Source organism: Quercus robur, chromosome 2 (assembly GCF_932294415.1).
Source record: "Quercus robur chromosome 2, dhQueRobu3.1, whole genome shotgun sequence".
Taxonomy (NCBI): domain Eukaryota; kingdom Viridiplantae; phylum Streptophyta; class Magnoliopsida; order Fagales; family Fagaceae; genus Quercus; species Quercus robur.
In genome coordinates, this window is record NC_065535.1 from 34,293,985 (window position 1) to 34,318,394 (window position 24,410).

At 38.2% G+C, this 24,410-nt stretch overlaps 1 protein-coding gene and 1 pseudogene across 1 annotated transcript; both read left to right on the plus strand.

Moving 5' to 3' along the window:
• Positions 1–679: 679 nt before the first annotated feature.
• LOC126713454 (uncharacterized) lies at positions 680–3,139 on the plus strand. The gene is made up of 3 exons (XM_050413204.1): positions 680–997; positions 1,121–1,235; positions 2,715–3,139. The coding sequence occupies exons 1-3, from the start codon at positions 863–865 to the stop codon at positions 2,978–2,980; spliced, it is 516 nt and encodes a 171-aa protein (XP_050269161.1). The 5' UTR covers positions 680–862; the 3' UTR covers positions 2,981–3,139.
• LOC126713452 (uncharacterized) lies at positions 2,987–23,527 on the plus strand (annotated as a pseudogene).
• Positions 23,528–24,410: the final 883 nt, after the last annotated feature.

Sequence of the window (24,410 nt, forward strand, 5' to 3'; positions counted from 1 at the left end):
TTACATTTATGATTGTTCCTATAATAAATAAAAATATGATTATGAAATACATTATTCTTTATTAAATTAGTCTAAATTGTACAAAATAAATTTAGTGAGACCACCTTAAAAAAATTATGAGCAGCTAGTTGTATATAATATTTCTAACTAAACTACCAACATAGTTTTGTTTTGTAATTTAACTAATTGACACTTCAGGTTGTTTTCATCGGAAACATCTAAAAGCCCAAAGCCCTCCACCTTTGTCTATTAAAAAAAAAAATTGAACAAGGTGCCCATGGAAATATGGCAAGTGGATTGGTTTAAAATTGCAGGATAATTTTATTTATTTATTATTATTTTTAATGTTGTAAATGGTTAGAAATTACAATTGCTATCTCTTTTTTATCTTCTTTTGTCTTCTTCTTTTATTTTTATTTTTTTTATTTTTTTTTTGTGTGTGTGTTTTATGTTTTAGGAGGAAGGAGACATAAAAGTGGATTTAGTCTATTTTTAACAGAGGTGGGTTACATAACTTTAATTAAATTAATCTCATGTTAGTAAAATGTCAAGTTTTAAATTAGACATAAGTAACTTAAATTTCATTCAAACCACGTTAAGGCAAGTTGTAATTTCCCCAAAAATATATATATATATATATATATATATATTTTTTTTTTTTTGTTTCTAATTTCTCACGAAAGATTGACACATATGGCTAGCTGCTCTAGCTCCTCTTATTTTTTAATTTAAAGTTTTAACCTCAGCCTCAACGTCTCAAGTCTCAACTCAACCTGTACCTGTGTGTTTGGGTGATGATTATTATTATGTCTTGTACTACTACAATGGAGGTGGAGAAGGAAGGCATACGGATACAGCAGCAATGGATGAGAGAGCAGCAGCAGCAGCCGCGAGGCAAGATTTTCAAGGGCTCGTGGGGCCCGCTGCAGCGGCGCATTCGCCATGGAGAACTGGAGATGGAGGAACATCTTCATTCCTCAAGGAAAGGAAAGGAAAGGTACTCCCTTTTTTATATTATGGAATTTATTATAATAAAAAAATGGTTTTTTTTTTTTTTTTTTTTTAGTTTGACAGCCATTTGATTGATGATTGATAGATTATATTGGGTTTGCTATGTTAGAACATTGAAGTGAAAATTAATAGAGATGGATTCGATTGGATTGTATTGGAGTTCAAACACATATTGTGCCTCCTAGGGCTAGGGCTAGGAGAGCACTTTCAATACCAGTTCCATGGTATGTGATCAATTCTGAATACTTTTCAATTACTGTCCGGATTATTACATGTTGCTTTAATTGATTCATTTGTAATTGTCATCCTAAGCTACTATTTATTGTCAATTTGGTTTTGTTCTTTTTAATGTTGCCCTGTTCTTCAAATCATATTATTCATAACCAAAAAAAAATGTTAAACCACACCTGCCCTGTTTGAAAATTTTGGAGGGAAAGTTAGTTATGCAGTTGATGACATCATCCTCCACTAACTCCCTAGGCCTATAAATACTCTAATCATTTACTCTCCCTCTCTCCCTCTAGAGACTTGTCTTTTTCTCTCTAAATTCTCAAGTTTCTTGTAATGATGTTCCTGTTTAATTCTATGTTTTAACTTCTATTGGCATTGTATCCACTCTTGTATACATTTGGTTCATGAAATGGGTACTTCTCAACAAAAACCCTAATTTACAGATTTATGTCATGCATTACTTATGCTTTGTATTAATTCTGTTCCAAAATCAATTCTGTTCTTCATCCATTCACTGTTAAAATTATTACTGAACTTGTTCTTCTTGTTTCATTTCAATTGATGGCTGTAGCTTTATAAAACTTGACTTTGATTCAACATTTTGATGTTTTTTGTTTTGGTAATGGGTCTGTTCCAAAATCAATTTTTTTCTTCATCCATTTACTGTTTAAATTGTTAGTGAACTCATTCTTCTTGTTTGACTTCAATTTCTGTAGCTGTCATAAGCTTTATAATATACAAAAAATGTCATATCTAAATTATTTGCTAAAAAGTTATGGTTTTGGTTTGGTAATGGGTCTGTTCCAAAATCAATTTTGTTCTTCATCGATTTACTTTCTAAATTGTTATAGAACTTGTTCTTCTTGTGTGACTTCAATTGCTGCAGCTTTATAGAAGTTGACAGTGATGTCAACTTTTTGATCTCTCTGTTATTCTCAAGAACCATTCTTCCAATGATTGTGATGAACCTTCAAACTCCCTACCTTCTTTATTGCATACACGAAGTGATTCTTTGTTTTCATTAGGGACTCTCCACCAAACTGCTTACAGGCTTTTACTTTCATTGTTGTGAATGAGATGATAACTGTTTTTCTTTCAATTGCTGTCTAGTAGCCTTGAAGAAGCTCTTAGTAATTGATGGTTTTCTGTTGGTTCCTAAGAAGGGATAGATGTTTGAGGTTCTTTAGAAAATGTTTGTATTTTCTTAGATGAGCCAGATCATCTGTTATGTTTCTTAAATTACTTTTCACCTAAGAGTTTCTATCTTTTTTATTTCCTACCCAAAAAAAAAAAGAAGAGTTCTCTTTTTTATAATTACTTTTAAAAATTTAGTTGTAGTAGATGGATATATAATTTGATTTACAATTAATATTATGCTAGACAGGTTGTATGTGAAATTGCTTATTAACAATTTGCAACGATGCTAAATTCTGACGAAGAGCTTGATTTGACATCTGAATCTCCTCCTCTAGCATCCGAAGTCGCAGCTATTTTTGCTGAGGAAGATTCCTTGGAATTTGTTATTAGTATGTCTGAATCAGCTGCCCATAAAGAGGTCTCCTCTTCAGTTTCAGGTGACAAACCTTATGAAGATTTACAAAGATTTCAAGATTTAGCATTAGAAGTTTGTGTGAAGATAACTTCAGAGGAAAATTTATCTGCTTATCAAAAATTGATAGCAACGGTTGACAAGGAATTAAGGGATCCAGGAGAAGCCGCATCAAGTTCTAGTGGATGAAAACTTTGCATCTCCAGCACCAGTTCAAACAGTTGCCGATCTCATTTTGTCTAAGATAGCTAAAGTACATCGTGTCTCTCAGGATATCAAGTCTCTTAGATCAATGCCCAAGTTGCCTACTAATTCCTCTGTTTGTGCTTGTGGTGATGCTGACTGTATTGAAGCTTGGGACATTCAGGAATGGCTTCGAACATCAAAATCGGAGTGTAAGATGTGTAAACTTGGTTGTTTGCTTGGAGAATCTGGTTTGGCACTCGGTCAAGCTTATAAGGAGAATAACCAGTTACATCAGGCTTTGAAGGTTACAAGATTGGCATGTTCTATTTATGGATCAATGCATCAGCATCTTGAAGAGACAAAGTTCATTTCCTCAATGGTCAGCAAAAGGAATGAAAAGACAAGCCCATACAGTGTTGGTGCGAAATATGATAAATCCAGCTCTGCTGATGATTCTTTTACTTTTGAGCAATCCTCTTCTGCTAACCTTTTCTGGGCCAAGGCATGGACACTAGTTGGAGATGTATATGTTGAGTTCAAGTATTGTAGTTCATGTTCCTCTGTAAATTGCAGCTGCCCAGGTGACAGGATAAGCAGGTGTAGTGGCGCAAGTAGTAGTGGTGGAAGCAGTACGAATGACGATAAGCCCTCTGTAGCTAAGGCAGAAAACAAGGAAAGAAATCAGATGTGAAGAGCATGTCCTCACTCTTGGGAGACCCTCCTCACCACCATAAGCATGGGATATATAAGTACCTTGGGGATCTTTCTCTTAAAGATGCATGTCAGATTTACTCAGATGCCCTAAGCTGTTATGAAGAAGCTATAAAGACATTGGGGAGACTTCCATCTGGTTCAACAGAATTATTACAAGATGTGCTCAAGAAGAAAGGGGGAGCTTACAACGAACTGGGTCGTATATGGCTTGCAAGAAACAATTTGACTAAAGCTAAAATTTGTTTTGCACAAGCTATGGCAGCATTCAAGGAAGTTTCTGATCACATCAACGTTATATGGGTTAACATGAATTTGGGCCATGGCAGACGATTATTTGCTGAAAAGATGTCATTGGAGACTGCCGTAGTACAATATTGGGAATCACTTAAATGTTACAAAGTAGCAAAGTTGGAACTTAATTTTGTGCCCAAATATGCTGACTTGAGGAATAAGGTGTATGAACAATATGCTAATACATATCTAATGCTTGGCATGAGATTGGCTAATGACGTAACAGAAGAAGTTTTAACCAGTCCTAGTGAAAGAAAAAGAAGGGAAGAATGAAGCAAAAAGAATTCAGCCGAGGATTCTATACGTATGGCATTGACATTGTTTGAATCTTTAGGTGAATCCTTCAAGCAGCTGGCTGCCTATGCTCATTTTCAGCTAGGTTGCTACCATAGGAATTGCTGTTTGAAGCTTCTGGAGTTGGGCCATAAGAAAAGGGACTCATCTGAAGGTGTTTTAGAGCAATATGTTTCCTTGGCCAAGAGAAGCTGGCAGAGTGCCTTGGAGTTTTATGGCCCACAAGCACATCCCCACATGTATCTGAGCATACTCATGGAGAGGTCAGATCTTTTATTACGCCTTTCAGGCCCTGCGGTATGTTCTTGGACTTTGATAGATGTTAATATTTACATTTGTATTTCTTACTCCACATTTTGAGACAGTAATGTTTTGAATTTGTTTTTGCAAAGGTAGGAATCATCTCTCTCCTACTTGCATGAAGCTCTCTCATACATGATTGAAGGACAACACGTATCAGATAAAGCTTCAAAGAATTTTATAATCCAGAATTTTATATGTTCCATTACGACTAGTATATATAAAAACAAGAACCTTAGTTACAATGGTCTAAAAGTAATTGTATATATAAAAGGAATTTTAGACCATTGTAACTAAGGTTCTTGTTTTTATATATACTAGTCGTAATGGAACATATAAAATTTTGGATTATAAAATTCTCTGAAGCTTTATTTGATACGTGTTGTCCTTCAAGCATGTATGAGAGAGCTTCGTGCAAGTAGGAGAGAGATGATTCCTGCATCTGCAAAAACAAATTCAAAACATTACTGTCTCAAAATGTGGAGTAAGAAATACAAATGTAAATATTAACATCTATCAAAGTCCAAGAACATACCGCAGGGCCTGAAAGGCGTAATAAAAGATCTGACCTCTCCATGAGTATGCTCAGATACATGTGGGGATGTGCTTGTGGGCCATAAAACTCCAAGGCACTCTGCCAGCTTCTCTTGGCCAAGGAAACATATTGCTCTAAAACACCTTCAGATGAGTCCCTTTTCTTATGGCCCAACTCCAGAAGCTTCAAACAGCAATTCCTATGGTAGCAACCCTGTTGAAAATGAGCATAGGCAGCCTGCTGCTTGAAGGATTCACCTAATGATTCAAACAATGTCAATGCCATACATATAGAATCCTAGACTGAATTCTTTTTGCTTCATTCTTCCCTTCTTTTTCTTTCACTAGGACTAGTTAAAACTTCTCCTGTTACGTCATTAGCCAATCTCATGCCAAGCATTAGATATGTATTAGCATATTGTTCATACACCTTATTCCTTAAGTCAGCATATCTGGGCACAAAATTAAGTTCCGACTTTGCTGCTTCATAACATTTAAGTGATTCCCAATATTGTACTATGGCAGTCTCCAATGACATCTTTTTAGCAAATAATCATTTGCCATGGCCCAAATTCATGTTAACCCATATAACGTTGATGTGATCAGAGACTTCCTTGAATGCTGCCATAGCTTGTGCAAAACAAATTTCAGCTTTAGTCAAATTGTTTCTTGCAAGCCATGTACGACCCAGTTCGTTGTAAGCTCCCCCTTTCTTCTTGAGCACATCTTGTAATAATTCTGTTGAACCAGATGGAAGTCCCCCCAATATCTTTATAGCTTCTTCATAACAACTTAGGGCATCTGAATAAATCTGATATGCATCTTTAAGAGAAAGATCCCCAAGGTACTTGTATATCCCATGCTTATGGTGATGAGCAAGGTCTCCCAAGAGTGAGAATTTAAGAGTATTTTATATTTTTATAAGTTTTATGTAATGGAACATATAACTTATTTTTCATTCAACAACAATACATAGTAATGACTAATTTGAACGTATTCAAGAATTTTTTAAAATGTACAAACCCAATATAAATTTTTTTCATTCAACAACAATACATAGTAATGACTAATTCGAACATATTCTAGAATATTATAAAAAATGTACAAACCCGATTCCATGGAACTCATATAACGTGTCACGTTAATTTTAAATTATTATATGAGTTTAGAATTGTAGGTTTTTTTTTTTTTCAAATATAAGGATATTTTTGGTAAATTGTTATAGACACTGTAATGTAATAGTTATTCTTATAGTTTAGTTATTCAGTTGGTTATGTTTTTATTACAGAGAATAGTCATTCCTTATAAATAGCTATTATTTGAAATGAGAAATAACTATTTATCTCTAAAAGAGATGTAATAGCTATTTCTTAGTAGGTGTATTAATTTCTAAAATTAATATATTTCCAAATAAACAAACTTTCCATCTGCACATAATAATTATAAAAATAAAAAAAATCATAAAAAAATAACTAATCTCTCTTTTAAATTTAAAAATATATATATATATTATTTTTTAAGAAATATAATTATATGAGTAAAATATTTCCTAAAATATTTCTTAAGTTTGATTTAAAATGCTTTCATTTTATTGTCTTTAAAATATTATAATTTTTAATGTATTTTTAGGACCCATATTTCTAATTTCTAATGCTTATTATTATTATTATTATTATATTTTTACCCTAAAACTAAAGATTTTGTCCCAAATTAAATAAAATTTTATACTTTTCTGCCCAACAATTAAGGAAATAAAATAAAATAGAAAAGAATTTTGGGGCCCAAAATTGAAAAAAATGAATATTTGGACCAAATGGATTGGAGTGGACTGAATTGGACTGATATGGACCAATGTGGACCGAACATGGGTTGACCGAATGGACCAATAAGGAGTGAATGAAAAATGTGCCCACTTGAACATGGGTTTAACTGATGAAAATCCTTGAGACACACATATGAAGGAAAAATATTATTTTATGAGTTTATATGCTCATCTGTTGGAGTTGGCTTTAGACATGTGTAGGCTAGACCCTCTTATTAAGTTTGTGGACAGTACTTTGGTGTCTATTCACCAACGTACATATTCATACTCCCTTATTCATAAAACTACCTTTTTTTTTTTACTAAGAAACTTTCCAAAATAGAATATTTTTGTGCATACATTTGTATAAAGTCAAAGAGAGAGAAAAACAAAGTTAAGTTCACTAGGCACGGAGGTTGCAGTGCTTCTACTACGTGTTGTTGATCATTTTATCCTAGGGGGTAGACATCTGTGAGTCTCAAAGCACTATTGATAGTATAAGGAGCGAAATTTGTCTTAAGGGAATTGTGTGAAACTCAAGATTTGATTAGTTTTGCTTAATCCTTCCGGTCTGTAAGTTACAATATTTAATTATTTTTTACAAATTTTTTTTGTTTATTGTTCTTTCCAGATGAATTTATTTGTGTTATTGTTTGTGATTACATCTATATATATATATATATATATATATATATATATATATATTGTTCATGTTTATATATTCACAAAAATAAATTAATTTTCTCCATGGACTTGGGCTTATTCATATCACACACATTCTTCCCATGATGTTATATAGCTTTGTAAGATCTTTCTAAACTCTCTTTAATTGTTTTGTTCTTGCTAATTTTTAGGATTTCTATTGTTGAATCAAAACTTGTTTTTCTCTATGTTAGGTTCTATATTTGTATAGTTTTATTGGCATACACATGAACACAAACTTATCTAATTATAGCTATAGAGTCTATTAGAATGGTTAGACAATGCTCAAGGTATTGCTTCAGTGTGCAAAAATAGAAAATCAACTAATTCAAGGAACATAATTTTTAACAGTTTCAACTGATCAAAATTTAAGTTTGACCAATTGAAAGTCATATATTCATAATCAGAAATTCAGCCCATAACCCATTAGAAAATTAGGGTTTGAGACCTACTTTACTAAGTAGATAAAGAAAACTCTAGGACACGTTTTTAAGACTTTGGAGCAGATCAATTGGAGATCTAAAAGGTTGGTACCTATTGCTCTTTCAAAGTTTTTATCGATGATTACTCACATACTCTTTGAACCAGTAGATTCAAGTTGCTGATTTCCAGATATCAAGAGTACTAGATGCAAATCTTCAAGGGAACATTGAAGTCATGGGCTGGAGGTTCACGGAGTAGCAGATTACTATCAAAGTCGTCTGTGGGATTCAAAACTCAGTTTGGTAACTATAATTAGATTTACAATAAATAGGGTTATTTTGACTATAAATCTCTATCTAATAGTGAATCTGTTAACCTCAAGATTGATAAGGTTAAGTCCCCCCAAATTTTTCTTATGAAACAATTTGTCTCATTAGGTTTAATGAGTCACCATATCTTGTCTCATTTATATTTCTGCACTTGTATGATATTGATGATTGAATATTTAACCTAAAACTTCCATAATTAATCTAATTATCAAGTTGACAGGTTAAATACAGTTTTTTGACAGAGGTCTAAACCCAACCCTTTAAAATATTTACGACATTTGCATACTCCTCATTGGCCTCCCTGCCGTACATAGAACCTTTAAGAACACAGTAATAATTTAATCCAAGAAGTTAGGTTAATGTTCTGAATTTATACTTTCATGCATGGCAAGAATAAGATGGAAGAAAATAATTATGCTTTTGTTTAAAAGGCTAATCCCTCTTCTTCTTCTTCTTTTTTTTTTTTTTTGGTTGTAAAAATGTTAGTGAGCCTTTAACTCACATGGCACTTGCTGAAAAATAAGGACATTAACGATAACGACCAAGCCAGAGTAGCTTTCCACCATGAGACCCCCGAAAACCCATCTCATATGCAAATAAATTCATGCTTCCCTTGCAAAGCCTTTGTTTCAAATACTCGAAGGATCACCCCAACTCTCTTGCGCATCTTCTACACGACTTCAGACTTCTCCGTTGGAATCTCCTCGCTTTGTACGCTCAAAATCGTGGATGTGTCCAAATCTCAAAGGCCATTCGAAGGAAGGCAAAAATTAAAATTTTTTTTTAATTAGCCAATAATAAAGGGCCACATCAAAATTTAGTGGCGAATACCAAATTTTTATTTATTTATTGAGAAAAATTTATATTGGCAAGTTGACATTATATTGGCAAAAAATCAAAATTTGCTACATATCACTTGAGTCCACAAAATAAAAATAAGTCTTCAATTCAAATTAGTTGATAATTATACTTAAATAAAAGAAATAAAATTAGGAATAACTATTAACAAACATAAGTTCTAGTGAGAATCTTTGATTTTGGGCCAACTAGAGTTCACCATTTATCCTCAAGGATATCAAGTATGACTCATCTTAAGAGACCACTATAAACATAAGCATCTCATAACTCATTAGAGGAGCTAATGCCGAAACTTAATTAAGAAATTCTGCCTTAAGGCTCTGAATGCCTTCAAATATAAAGAACATTCGAAAGCCATTCGAGGAATGCAAAGAACAATGAGTCTTTAACAAGTTCAAACCCAGAAATTCGTTGTAATTCTGTTGCAAAGACCATTCAATTTATCTTCCAACCAACAGAGAAGATTATGCTTTCGAATCAAAACTTCTTATGCATGTGGATCAAAAAAATATTCAAGAAGACTAATTTAAAGAATCAACTTTTTGTAAAATAATTAAATACAAATAATTGTACTCATTTATTCATAAATACAAATTAGTATTATGATTCAATTTCAATGGTTTAATTTCAAACTTAAGATTTAGTGTTTATAGAAATCATTTACAACCTTGTCTCATAGCAACTCGTCTCGGTTATGTATCAACAACAATCACACAGAGATCGAGCTAATTCAGATCCATGCTTCACTTCCGTGTAGTTAAACAAATTGGAAGTTGATTCTCAACAGAAAAGACAAAGAAACAAAAAACAAAAACTTCCGTGTAGTTAAACAAATCCTCCCATTCCCTTGTAATTTGGCACGGACTAGTCATGCAAGAACTCTAGCCTCCCCCGATTGTAGATTGCACCAAGTGAATGTGTTAGAAGTTAAACTTGTTTTTAATTAATCTTTCATAAATAAGTGTGAGTTTCATAAGTTAATGTAGTGGGAGGTTTATTGAAGTTATGTGTGGGATTTATGAATGTAAGAGTTAGAAAAATAAATGTAGTGGGAGTTAATGGTTGGATGGTGTACTATATAAACCCATTCATCCGTCAAGTTCTAAATAAGAGTTGAAGAGAAATACAAAGCTTTAAAGAGTTCTAACTCTTCCCTCTCCACTCTCTCTCCCTTTATTTAATTTGTGAGTGTAAGTCTCTTCTATACACTAAGTAGTGTGTTGAGTATTTGTGAGAGTAAGTGAGGAGAGGGCCATCAGTATTTTGTTTTATTTCCAACAGAATGTTGGGCCGGTAAACCCCAAATCATGGAAGTCACAAAAGTCAATCTTTCTAACCAACTCCAATGCTCATCAGCCTTAATAGTTCATTATAAAATCCTTCAAATAAAGCCACAAAATTGAAATCTATCACGTAAAAGTTCTCAACAAACTCCACTTCTTGTCCTTCATTGAATGGTAGGCCTATCAAATGGGTGGATAAAAATACTCCTAAAACCTTTAAAATGGTCAAAATACCATCAAAATGCCCCTTAAAACTTGAAAATGACCAAAATACCCCCCCCAAAATCTAAAAAATTACTCAAATATCCTTAGAATCTAATAAAATGACCAAAATACCCTTTGAACCTAAAGAATGAATGAAATGCCTCCTAAAACCAAAGGCGGCGCCACGTTCAGGCCAGGGTGGTCACAGGACCACCCTAACTTAGGAAATTTTTTTTTTTTATATATAATAATTTAAAATTTTTATATTTGCCCACCCTTTAAAAAAATTTGGGACCACCCTGAAATTTTTTTAAGACCAAAAAAATTAAATATTCGTCAATAATTTGGTCCCATAAAGTTGTGGCCTTTCAAACAAAAATAAAAAGCCAAAAAAAAAAATATATATATATAGAACTAAAATATGAAAATTAAAGAAGACCCACGTTCTCTATCCTACTATCCCAGCCCGATCAAAAAAATTTTATAGAACTAAAATCTGAAAATAAAAATTAAATTGCTATAAACCTTTTGAGGCTCATTTTTGGCAAGCCCAACAAGAGAAAAGGTCCAGCAACATGGGTAGACCCAAGTTAGCAAGCAAGAAAAAGCCACTGAGCCCAAGTGGCAGGAATGAATGGCTCACGGGCTCATAAAGTGGGTCCTAAAGAAGCAAACGGGCTTGAATGGGCCCAGAAAGAGAGAGGAAGCAAACCCATGGGCAATATGTAGAAAAGCGAGAATGGGCCATAGTAGGCCCAAAGTAATGCAAGCAAAGAAAGTAAGGGGCTAATGGAAGACCCATCAGCCCCAAGGATGAAGTACAAAGTAATTAGGCCAGGGAAGCCCAAGAGAGTTAATAAAGCCCATGGGAAAGTAGGATTGAAAAAGGGCCGAAGAAGCCCAAGGAAAGTAAATGGACCAAGGATGCCTAAGAGGGAAATGGGACACAAGAGCCTGCAAACAGTGTAAGAAAAGGCCCAGTGAACACACTGAGTCACTGGGAGGGAAATAAACAGCAAGCCCAAAGAGACCGAGCAGGATTGAGTCAAACAACATTACAGTAGGAATAGCAGAGTGGTACGGTAGGAAAATGCTAACAAAGCCATGAAGTGAACACAAAATAGACCGAGGGAAGGAAGGCCCATGATCCAACAATGCCCAATCCCCAAAAGAAGGAAGTCATAAAGAATGGCAGCTCGGAAAACAACTCACATCATAAAAAGCCAAAAGTGCACGGTAGAACGTACAAACCAATCTCCAGAACACGGCAAATGCATGAGCAGCGGGTGAAAAAGGTGAAGTATGCGCGAGATCACTAGCTTTTACCCAACCAATATAGGAAGTGGTGGGTCATGGGTCAGAGGGCATGGTCTGGCGGTGGGGAGAGGGAAAAGACCTATTCTGGGGTTCTTGCTCAGGTTCTTTTGAGGGAAATGTCCTGTTGGGATGACATGCCACCCAAAAGAAGCAAGGATAAGTTGGAACCACTAGGTGCATGCCATGAGGGATAGAGAGAGAGAGAGAGCACACACACTGTAACGGGTAGAAAAGCCACAGCAAAGAAACAAACAAAATAGCCTTCTTTGTCTGGCAGAGGGGAGCGGCATAGCCAGCACAGGTAAGTGGTGGTGGCTGAACCACTGACGACTAGTAAGTGGTCAGCAAAGACACTCACAACAGACAAAGGCAGTTAAGGGCTAAAACAGTAAATACCAGTCACGACAAGCTCTATAAAGGACCCCTTGCTATGCACTAAGAGAGGGATTCGAAAAATCATAGTAATAGGAATTTCTAGAGAAAAACATAATCCAAAAGTAAACATTGAGAAGGAAAGGAAGTAAAACAAAAGAAAAGGAAAACTAAGAAGTAGGAAGGAGAGGAAAAGAAAAACAGAAAGTTTAGAACGGCAGGCATGCACCAATAGGTTGATTTCCTCTCTCCCTCAATAGCCTTGCTCTTTATAAAAGGCAAAAGATCTGTATTTGGGCATAGACTATTTACGCCTATTCTCTCAAAACAATTAATCTCTTCTCTGAGATTACTCTTGTTGAGGGAACAATCGTCCCTTTCTTGGTTTTAATCCCGTGTATTACTTGGCATGGTAGACTAACACTTTGATTTTGCTAACTCTATTTATCCTTCACTTAGCTTATTCTATATACGTAGAGCCTTTTGTTGCTCACTTTTATTTATTGTAGTTAAAAGTAGTGATTATATTTTCTTGTGTTATCTGTATTATATCTGCCTGCCATAACTTCTTTATAGCGACTCTGCTTGCCATGGGCATGTAACCAAAGCCTGGCAGAGGTGGTGTAGTTTGTGCACAAGCTGGACCAAGGTGGGTTTCAGTTGGACCGGTCCCAACTCCCTTATCCAGAAAAACTCGGGCCTAGTGCAAGAGGAAGCAGCCCAACATGGTGAAGTCCTCTTCAAGAAAGGGTATGATGGGGACCCCTTAAGATGTTTGGGTCCCAAGGAAGCAAAAGAAATGATAAAAGAAATGCACTTAGGAGAATGTGGAGAGCACTAGGGGAAGAAAAAGTTATATAGATGTCTGCTGCAAATGGGTTACTACTGGCCCACCATGAAGAAAGATGCGGCAGAATTTGTTAAAAAATGTCATAGCTGCCAAGTACGGGCCAACTTGATTCATACCCATCTGCAGAACTTACACAGTATGGTCACCCCATGGCCCTTCCACACTTGGGGGTTTGATTTAGTGGGACCAGTTAACCCCCCATCGCGTGGGTATATATGGATTCTAGTAGCTACAAAATACTTCACCAAATGGGCAGAAGCAGTGCCACTCTGCAAAGCCACAGGAGGAGCGGTAGCAAACTTCATCAAGGAAAATATAATTGTAAGGTTTGGGATACCCTACAGAATTATCAGTGACAACGACACACCTTTGTGAACAACGAAGTAAGGAAAATGTTGGAATTCTACCAAGTCAAGCATCATCGTTCATCACCCTATTACCCTCAAGGAAATGGGCAAACGAAGGCGACGAACAAAACCCTCATAAAGATCATCAGTAAAATGAGCCAAGAATATACAGGGGGATGGGCAACACACCTGCTAGACGCTCTTTGGGCTTACAGAAAATCACCAAAGTCTGCCACAGGATTTTCACCATTTTCCTTAGTATATGGGACGGAGGTAGTGAGCCTAGCAAAAGTGAAGACTCCATCTTTGAGAGTTATGGAGATACAGGGGAAGGAAAAAGAGGAGGAAGCCTTTACAGCAGAAAGATGTGAAGATTTGGAAGGGCTTGATGAAAGAAGGGAAGAAGCCCAAGAGCGTAGCCGCAGATATAGACAAAGGATGACAGAAGCCTATGGTAGGATGACTAAAGAGAGGGTGTTCGAGGGAGGACAACTTGTGCTAAAAGTGGCGGACTATGTCAAGCGAGGTATGGCAGGACCATCTAAGTTTGCACCAAAATGGGAGGGATCCCTTGTGATAAAAGAAGCACATCCAAGTGGGTATTATCATCTAGCCCAGATGGATGGCAAGAACCTAATGGATCCCATCAATGGGAAATGGTTAAAGCGTTATTATGTCTAAGATGAGGTTATGTAGTTATCCCTTTTATTCAATGAGTTTAATGTTTACCTTTTGTTCTCTTTTCCTTCAAGTGGTCATATCACAAGACAAGTTTGTAATATGCTTTTATGAGTACACAATGAAAAGATATGAAGCATTATAAAAAGCATTCTATGTCATAAGCAGTAGCAGAAATAGCAACCAAGTATAGCATCTCAAAAGTTACAAACCCAATTGTGCCAACTATGTCAAACTAGCCAAATAAGTGCTATAAAAAGAAAATATGTAGATAAAGTGTACTAGATGGGGTAGTAAAAGAAGGAAAAGAACAAAAAAAAAAGAGAAGGGAACTACATCAACGAAGCCCAGAGATAAGAGGCTGGTCTCCAAAGCGGCTGTACCCACCAATGCTGGCAAGAAGATGCTCACGACGACCCTCCAAGTCTGCCACCTCCTTCCTCAAAGTCTCAATCCATGTGTCAATGGCATCTACAGCAGGTTGAACCTTCTTCATGAAGAAGGCTCGGGCATCTCACGGAGATGGTCTAGGATGAACTCCACAGCAAAACCCACACTAACTAGCTCCTGAACCGCAGCTCTCCACTGTAGGATCCTCTCGGAAGAGACAGTATCAACGAAGTTATGCTCAATGTCATTCATTGTGCTCCCCAACAGCTTCAAGAAATGCTCCCTGGCAGAATGACCGAGGCGGAATCCCTACATAAAGTCGCCCCGGCTACTGTAAACTGCCTCTAGATGATAAACGTAATCCTGAGGAATTCTAAAGCCATGGAAGTCCACATAAGGAGGGCCAAAACTCCAGAAGTCTACAGGATCGAGGTCGTTAACCTCAGGCTAATCAAAATGCGCAAAGAAGGCTGCAGCCTCACTCACAGGGTCAGGAACCGTGGCAGAACTGCTGCCCACCTCAAATTGAGAAGGGATAGTAGGCAACGAACCTAACAAGGAGTATGAGACTTAATACGAGAAACCATGATCTAGGAGCAATGAACTCACAAGAAAGAAATGAGGTAGGAGATGAGAAAACTCAATAGGACTCGTGAGAATTGGGGCTGTAAAAGTGGCAGAAACTGGTGCTGTAGCAATGGCAGAAACTAGAATGGTGGATGCTAACGTTGTGAGAGTAGCAGAAACAGGCACAGTAGCAGTGGCAGAAACTGGAATGGTAGATGTTGGCGCTGCGGGAATGGCAGAAACAGGTGCCGTAGATATGGCAGGAGAAGTAGCTATAGGCATCCCTGTATCCACTGCAACTTCTGGCTCTTTAAAGGTCTCTGCAATTAGAAGAATGAAGAAGAGATAACAAAAAAAGGGAGGAAGAGGCACATACCTATGAATTCGGTCTCAGAATCAGCACTCTCCTCCTCATCAGACTCAGAAGTCCTCCTCTTTATGGTGGGCTCATCATCAGGATCCTCAAGAGCATCCTCAGATCCCTCAGAGGACAAGTTCGCATCAGGCCCACGAGTGGTAGAACTAGGGATGGAAGAAGGGGTAATCACCAAAGAAGAACCATCTTTCACAGCCTGAGATAGAGCTGCGATGGGGTCGTCGGTGGAGATGACAAGAGATGTGGTAGGAGAAGCAACTTCAGGCTGGGCAGCCTCTTGGGGAATAAGTGTCTCAACAGAAATGGGAGTGTCCTTAGTAACCCCCTCGGTATAAGTACCCTCCATGGGTACCAGCTTAGTGGAGGGGATGGGAGCCTTGGCAGAAACTCCCTGTGCAGCAGTTGAAGCGGCAGAAGTTATGGTCCTAAACATAATATTAGCTCCCTCAAAGAAACCTTCCATGGGTATGCCTATGGAGGCAAAAAGCTCCTCGACTATGGGACGATATATGGAAATAGGCTCAAGCTCATCCTAGAAGATAAAAGTGATGAGGAAGAATGAGGAACAGAGGAAGCCGTAACTAGATGATAAAAAGAAAAGAGAAGGGACACGGCTAAAGTTATGTGGCAAAGGGAATGTAAAGAAAATGGAAGGATGGAGTTGTACCTCAAATTCGGGCTCATCTAGTAATATGGGACGGGTGACAGATGCATCCTCCTTATGCTTAGACTACAAAAGAAAAGAAAACAGAAGACAAGGTTAAAGAAGAAGAGCCAACAAGCATACAAGTGTTAACCACAGGAAAGCTAAAATACATATGTATAAAAGACAAAGTAGATTTAGAGATAACATACCCTCCGCTCAATGGTGGGCACAGGATGAAGGGATGTCTTTCTCTTGCTGCCCCGTGTCCTGCTGGAAGGAGGAGCACCTGTGGATGGTCGTGGAGCAGTAGACTTAGGCTTGCTGGTAGCAAGGCGTGCACTAGAGCGGGTGCGGGCTGAAGAAGGAAGAGAACCCTTTAAAACTATACGGCCTATGGGAGGAAGGTCACTCTCAAGAGGCACCACCTCACCACCCTTTTTGGAGGATTTGGGTTTGGCAGGACCCTTCTTGCCCAGTGCAGAAAGGTTTGTAATCTTTACCTTTTTCTCCCAACTTGAAGGGTAATCACCAGCATGCCAATACCACCCTCCACCCTCCTCATCCCACTCAAGGATGGCGGACCAACCTTGCTTCCTAGCATAGGCTAACACGGATTTGGAAGGAAGAAGCAATCGAGGATTAGCTGAAATAACCATACCAAGTCTATCGAGGGGAATAAGGGAAAAGCCACAGCTATCCAGAAATTCTTGCTCAAAAGAGGTCATCATGGTCTGCCAGTATTCGTGCATGGCAGGAGTGCAAATGCCTTCTCTCAATGAGCCTGGAACAGTAACTGCAGTAAAGTGCTGCCTCCAGAAATCAAAAGCAGTATGCCGCAGGAACAGTCTAACAGAAGTAGGAGACTCCATGAGAGAAGAGAGGTCATTAGGAATGTCTTGGTCTAGCCCAAATTGTCTTCTAACCTGATTAGCAGGATAATGCACAAACTTGATTACCTCGTCCGCCAGATAAGGCAACCACCCAGCATTGGTAGCTGCCAAATAGGTAATCCCCCTCTCCTCAAAACCAACCAGCGGGGTGGTAGTTCCAACCGTATCAACAAACTGACCCATCACAGAATCGGCACATGTATAGACTGCACCCAAGTGTTTGTATGCTCTCCAAGAGAATCCGACTCCTTTATCAAAGAACTCAATGACAAGATGATAAATTGGCTTCAAACCAGACCAACGGAAACTCAGACTCGAATCTGAAACAAAAATCAATAATAGCTCTCGGACAAAACTGATACTTTTCCTTAGCAAAGTGAAAGGGTCTACACTTAGCCAAATGTTTGGCGCAGTGCTCATATAACAGGTGCTGCAGAACGGTACTATGAACAGAAGAAGTAACTATATGGCAAGAGCCTGCCAGGTCCTCATCGCTCCACAGGATGTCTAACTGTACATACAAATGTCCTAAGAACATAGGGGCCAGTGGCAAACTTACCCCGGCAGATATCTTAATAGCTAAACGGAAATACAAAGGCTTCACAGCATAATAGGGGTGGGAACCAAAAATGAACTTACAGAGCTAAAAAGTGATGAAGGCTGCACGACTAGCAGCGGCAGAAAACTTGGAAGAAGAACTAACCCAATACGATAACTTGGCATTCCCACTCATTCTTTTCTTCAACTTGGCCTACACGGCCTCTTCCTCCGGAGAAAGCTCTAAAGAGCCAAGATCGACATCGCCAAGGATGGGCAAGAGAAGCTGATTCGCCACGTCCTTCAGGGTCACGGTGATCTCACCGCAGGAGAAGAAGAAAGTGTGGGTGGCGGTGCACCACCGGCGGACTAGATAACGGAGATTAAAGAGGTCCCTGTAGTTGGATAAGCAGTGGGACATAACAATGGCCTTCAATACGCCAACCCGCTATGGCAAACCCATGAAGCCCGTATCGGATAACTCTTTATCTACCCACTCCTTCCAACACAAGGCCATGCCCGACCCAAACTCGAAATGAATAGGCACGAGGAGCGAAGTGCCCTAGCGAATGACTAGATCGGGAATCGAAGAAGCCAATGGTGCCCAAGGAGCCTCCGTGTTGCGACGACAGAGAGCAAGCCACACAGGGCCTGGCGGTGGCAGCATGCAATCACCGAGAACCTTTGGAAAATGAGGGTGGACATCGTACCAAGGATCTATTAGAGGGGCATATTCACTGTCAGAGGGACGTCGCGCCTCCTCCTCACCGGAAGAGTCAGGCTCGGAGTACACGGCCTCCTTGCCTTCATCATAGGTAGCAGGAGGATCGGAAACAACATCTTTCCCCTTACAGCGGGAAGAGCTCTAGCCTTGATGGTTGATCGGAACAAATGGGTGAAAATACTTGAAGAAGGGAACACGGTGAAGGAAGGGGAACGGAAAAGGTGTTTGTGTGGGAAAAGGAGAAACTGGTTGAAACATGAAGGGAGGTTTCTTTAAATATCAACATCATTAAAACTGAAGTGAAGGGAGGCGATGGGTCAGCCACCGGATAAGGAATAAAATTAATGAAGCAAGGCTGCCCTTCAGTATAACCACCAAACTGGGAAATTCGAAGAGACAACACTATTCATGACGAGAAAGAAAAGAAACACACATGAGTTGGGGACTACTGTTCGAAAAAGCTTGCGAAGGAAAAGAAGAAAAAAAAAGACAGAAGATGGCAGAAAAGTCTTTTATTCGCATATAAACCGCAACAACGTTTCATATGCTTAGGAAGCTAAATGTTGAGGCTCATTTTTGGCAAGCCCAGTAAGAGGAAAGGCCTAGCAACATGGGCAAACCAAAGTTAGCAAGCAAAAAAAAGCTATTGAGCCCAAGTGGCAAGAATGAACGGCTCACGGGCTCATAAAGTGGGTCCTGAAGAAGCAAATGGGCTTGAATGGGCTCGGAAAGAGAGAGGAAGCAAACCCATGGGTAGTATGTAGAAAAGCGAGAATGAGCCACAATAGGCCCAAAGAATGCAAGCAAAGAAAATAAGGGGCTAATGGAAGACCCATCAGCCTCAAGGATGAAGTATAAAGTAATTGGGTCAGGGAAACCCAAGAGAGTTAGTAAAGGCCCAGGGGAAAGCAGGATTGGAAAAGGGCCGAGGAAGCTCAAGGAAAACAAATGGGCCAAGGATGCCCAAGAGGGAAATGGGACACAGGAGCTCGCAAACAGTGTAAGAAAAGGGCCAGTGAACACATTGAGTCATTGGGAGGGAAATAAACAACAGGCTAAAAAAGGCCGAACAGAATTGAGTCAAACAACATTACAGCAGGAATAGCAGAGTGGTACGGCAGGAAAATGCTAACAAGGCCACAGAGTGAACACAGAATAGGCCGAGGGAAGGAAGGCCCATGATCCAATAAGGCCCAATCCCCAAAAGAAGTAAGTCATAAAGAATGGCAGATCAGAAAACAACCTACGCCATAAGAAGCCAAAAGTGCATGGCAAAACGTACAGACCAATCTCCAGAACACGGCAAATCCAAGAGCGGCAGGTGAAGAAGGTGAAGCGCGCGCGAGACCCAGGCATCACCAGCCTGTACCCAGCCAATATAGGAAGTGGTGGGTCATGGGTCACAGGGCATGGTTTGGCAGTGGGCAGAGGGAAAAAACCTATTCTAGGATTCTTGCTCAGGCTCTTTTGGGGAAAATGTCCTGCTGGAATGACATGCCACTCAAAAGAAGCAAGGATGAGTTGGAACCACCAGGTGTATGCCATGAGGGATAGAGAGAGAAAGCACACACACTGTAATGGGTAGAAAAGCCACAGTAAGCAAACAAACAAAATAGCCTTTTTTGTCTAGCAGAGGGGAGCGACACAGCCAGCACAGGTAAGTGGTGGTGGCTGAACCACTAACGACCAGTAAGTTGTCGGCAAGGACACCCACACCAGACAAAGGCAGTTAAGGGCTAAAACAGTAAATACCAATCACGGCAGGTTCTATAAAGGACCCCTTGCTGTGCACTGAGAGAGGGATTCAAAAAATCACAATAATAGGAATTTCTAGAGAAAAACATAACCCAAAAGTAAACATTGAGAAGGAAAGAAAGTAAAACAAAAGAAAAAGAAAACTAAGAAGTAGGAAGGAGAGGAAAAGAAAAACAGAGAGTTTAGAACAGCAGGCATGCACCAATAGGTTGATTTCCTTTCTCCCTCAATAGCCTTGCTCTCTATAAAAGGCAAAATATCTATATTTGGGCATAGACCATTTAGGCCTGTTCTCTCAAAATAATTAATCTCAAAATAAGGAGGATGGCCAGTTACATCAGGCTTTGAAGGTTGTAGAATTGGCGTGTTCTATTTATGGATCAATGCCACAGCATCTTGAAGACACAAGGTTCATTTCCCCAATGATTAATTGCTCATCATGGCAGAAAAAATTCATTGAAAGAAATGAAAGCACAAGAACATACAGTGTTGGTGAGAAGGATGACATTTCCAACTCTACGGATGATTCTCAAACTTTTGAACTATCCTCTTCAACTTACCTTTTCTGGGCCAAGGCATGGACACTCGTTGGAGATGTTTATGTTGAGTTATATATGATAAATGGTAGAGAGATCTCAATACAGGCAAGGAGGAAATCTAGTAATAGACAATTGAGAATGTCTTCTGAGGTGGCTATGGAAGTTGAAAGGCTCAAGAAGAAGCTGGGGCAGCATAACCAGAATTGCAGTTCATGTTCTTTGGTAAATTGCAGCTTCCAAAGTGACAGAGCAAGCAGTGGTAGTAGTGCCAGCAGTAGCAATGCAGATATGCACTCAGTAGCTTATGGCTAAAAACAAACAAAGAAATCACATGCTAAGAGCATGTCCTACTCACTTTTGGGAAACCCCGAAAATGACCAAATGCATAATAGAAAAAATTCTGGTATTGAGTGTCTACAGCTCACCAAAGGTGATAAAAGCCTAAAAGAAGCTTCTTATACTAATGGGGTAAAACCTTTGGAGACTAATTCTAAAAAGGTGGAGGGTTCTTTGGAGATGCATGATGTTGGCTCCACTGTGGCATCTCAAACTGAAACAGCTCCCAAAGAAGCACCTGATGTGAAAATTGGTAGTATATTTAAGTACCTTGGGGATCCTTTAGTTAAAGATGCAGAGCATAATCTTTTAGAAGCCCTAAGTTGTTATGAAGAAGCTGGAAAGGCATTGGGTGGACTTCCGTCTGGTTCTACAGAACTACAATTTGTATTCAAAAAGAAAGGGTGGGTTTGCAACGAATTAGGTCGTAATAGGCTTGCAAGAAAAGAATTGAAAATAGCTGAAGATGCTTTCGCAGAAGCTATCAATGCATTTAGAGTAGTTTCTGATCACACCAATATTATATTAATTAACTGTAATTTGGGCCATGGGAGATGATCATTGGCTGAAGAGATGGTATCAAACATTGAAAATCTCAAAATACATGCAATTTTCCGTAATGCATACAACCAAGCATTGGAGACTGCAAAATTAGAATATAGTGAATCACTTAGATATTATGGGGCAGCAAAGTCAGAACTGAATTTCATCACCGAAGAGGCTGATTCTGTGACAAGTAGCTTGAGGAATGAGGTATATACACAATTTGCTAATACATATCTAAGGCTTGGCATGCTCTTGGCAAAAGAAGATGAAACTGCAAAAGTTTATGAAAATGGAGCAATGGAAGATACACGTGTAGGTTTTAACAATGAAAGAAAAGGAAGGAAAGAATTAAGAAAACATGAGATTTCAGCCAATGATGCGATAAGGGAGGCATTGTGTGTGTATGAATCATTAGGTGAATTGCACAAACAAGAGGCTGCATATGCTTACTTTCAGTTGGCTTGCTACCAAAGGGATTGTTGCTTGAAGTTTTTGGAGTCAGATCATAAGAAAAACAATTTGTCTAAAGGTGAAAACAGCATTCTCCAACGAGTCAAGCAGTATGCTTCCTTGGCCGAGAGAAATTGGCAAAGAGCATGTACGTGACACATCCCAGCATGTACGTGACTATTCTCATGGAGAGATCAGCTCTTACCTTAAGCCTTTCAGGCCTTTTACACTCAAATGCAGTATGTTCTTGGACTTTCTGTTTCTTGTACACCTTTTTATTTAATGATTATACATGTTACTCCCATGGCTTGTGGAAAATGTGATAAGACACCAAATTATCTTTCTCGTCATGATTAGAATTATGGAGATTAGGCTACGCTAGAACCAACCTAAATTTTATAAATTGATACTCAAACCAGCGAAACCGAGTCATCAAGGAGCTATCTCCAGTTTTGGAGATGGAAATAATGATGACGATAATGATGCCTTCAAGCCTTTACTCAATTTAGGTGGCAAAGCAGTATGATTACACTAGGTAACCTCTTAGGTTCAAGTCTTATTCATTAAGGAAAAAAACTTGATGATAAGACTTTTAGAAAGAACCCAAATTTGCATTTTTTTTAAATTAAGCATATCAAGTTTTTTTTTTTTTAATGAGTAAGACTTGAACCTAACACCTAAGTAGTGCAATCCTACTGCTTTACTCAAATTTGCATTTCAAACTGAATTAATCATCTTATAATATTTTTTATGTTATTTAAATGATTACATTTTGAATAGCCTTTTGATGGAGAGGGGAATCTGATGTTTAGATTTATTTTTCCTTGTGTTATAAAAGTTTACAAAATACTTCAAGATAGTGTGCTCAGCAATTTAAACACAAATCTTATTGCAGTTCCATACTTCCATCGTAAGCCAATGTGACCACACTTCGTATTTGGCATCATCACAAAAAAGATTAGCACCACTTGGTATTATTGTATGAGATTCAGTAAACATGAGGCCTAGGAAGGAATCATTTCTTTTGTATTGCAACATGGTTAGGGCTCTTGGCTCGGTTTCAAAATTTTATGATGTATCAGAAAATCATGGGCTTGTTGCCAATGAGTTATGATGTCATGGTCAGCTTAGCATTGTTAATTTACTCTCCACTTTTTGAGAGATATTAAATATATTGCGCTTGCTTTTTAGATGCTGGAATCAGGTCTATCCTGCATGCTTGAACGACACCATGTATCAGATAAAGATTCAGACTCTTTTAGAACCAGCTATCCCGAGATTCATGAGAAATTCTGGAAACAGTTGCAAATGCTTTTGAAGAAAATCCTGGCCATGACAATTTCAGCCAGTGCAAACAAGTCTGCTCCTGTTTCTCAACCAAATACAGTATCCAACAGGTGAGGTGATGCTGAAAAGCTGAGAGAGCTTTACAAAATGTCTCTGAAGTTCACCGATATGAGTCAATTGCATGCCATGCACGTATTGTGGACATCATAATCAGAAAATTATCTCTATAGTTTTCATTTTTAAACATTTTCATTTTAGGAAAGCTCAGACGGTTATGGATAGTTGAACATTACTTGGTATGCTACTCTCTATTGATTGCCTATATCACTGAGAGGAAGATTTTGAAGATGAATGGTTGGCAGTTTCATATATTCATTTTGATTGAGTCAGATAACATATACGTTTTTCTTTTCAACAATTGCAAACCGGGTATGAATTTGCATATATTCAGTGAGCTTTTTCTGTTCCCATTGGTTTTGAGGGTTTAGCCTTTCAGGTCAAATGAATATTTGAAGAACCCACGATTCTGATGTGACAATATCATTATATTTTCTTTCTAAATATCAATTATATGGTAATTCTTTTGCACTCTGCTTCGTTATGATTAAATTTTATTGTGTTTACTTTTACATAGTTTCAAAATTTTCTCGAGATCAGCTTGTAATTGTTTACTGGGGATTTACATAAATTATGAAGGCCAGGTCTAGTACAAGATCAAATGTAAAACAGCAATTGTCATAACTCGAGTTTCAGCTTGAAGATGCTTAGAAAAAGTGATTTTTATCTTATACCTGAAAGGCAATATGATTTGCTTTAACAATGCAGGCAGGTAGTACTGTAGAGTCCCAAGCAGAAAAGTTAAAAGAGTCTTAAAAATGATATTTGTCATAACTTGAGCTTTAAAATTAATTAAAGTGAAAACTTATACAGTTCGTTAACAAGTATAACTAATAAAATCTAATACTAGAAGGGCAGATATGGATAGAAACAGGCTAACATTAAAGGACAACTAGAGACAACTTCAAGAGATTGCCACACTGCCAGAGGAATGTTCTAGCTAGCACATAAACCCCATTAATGAATAGCATGCTAG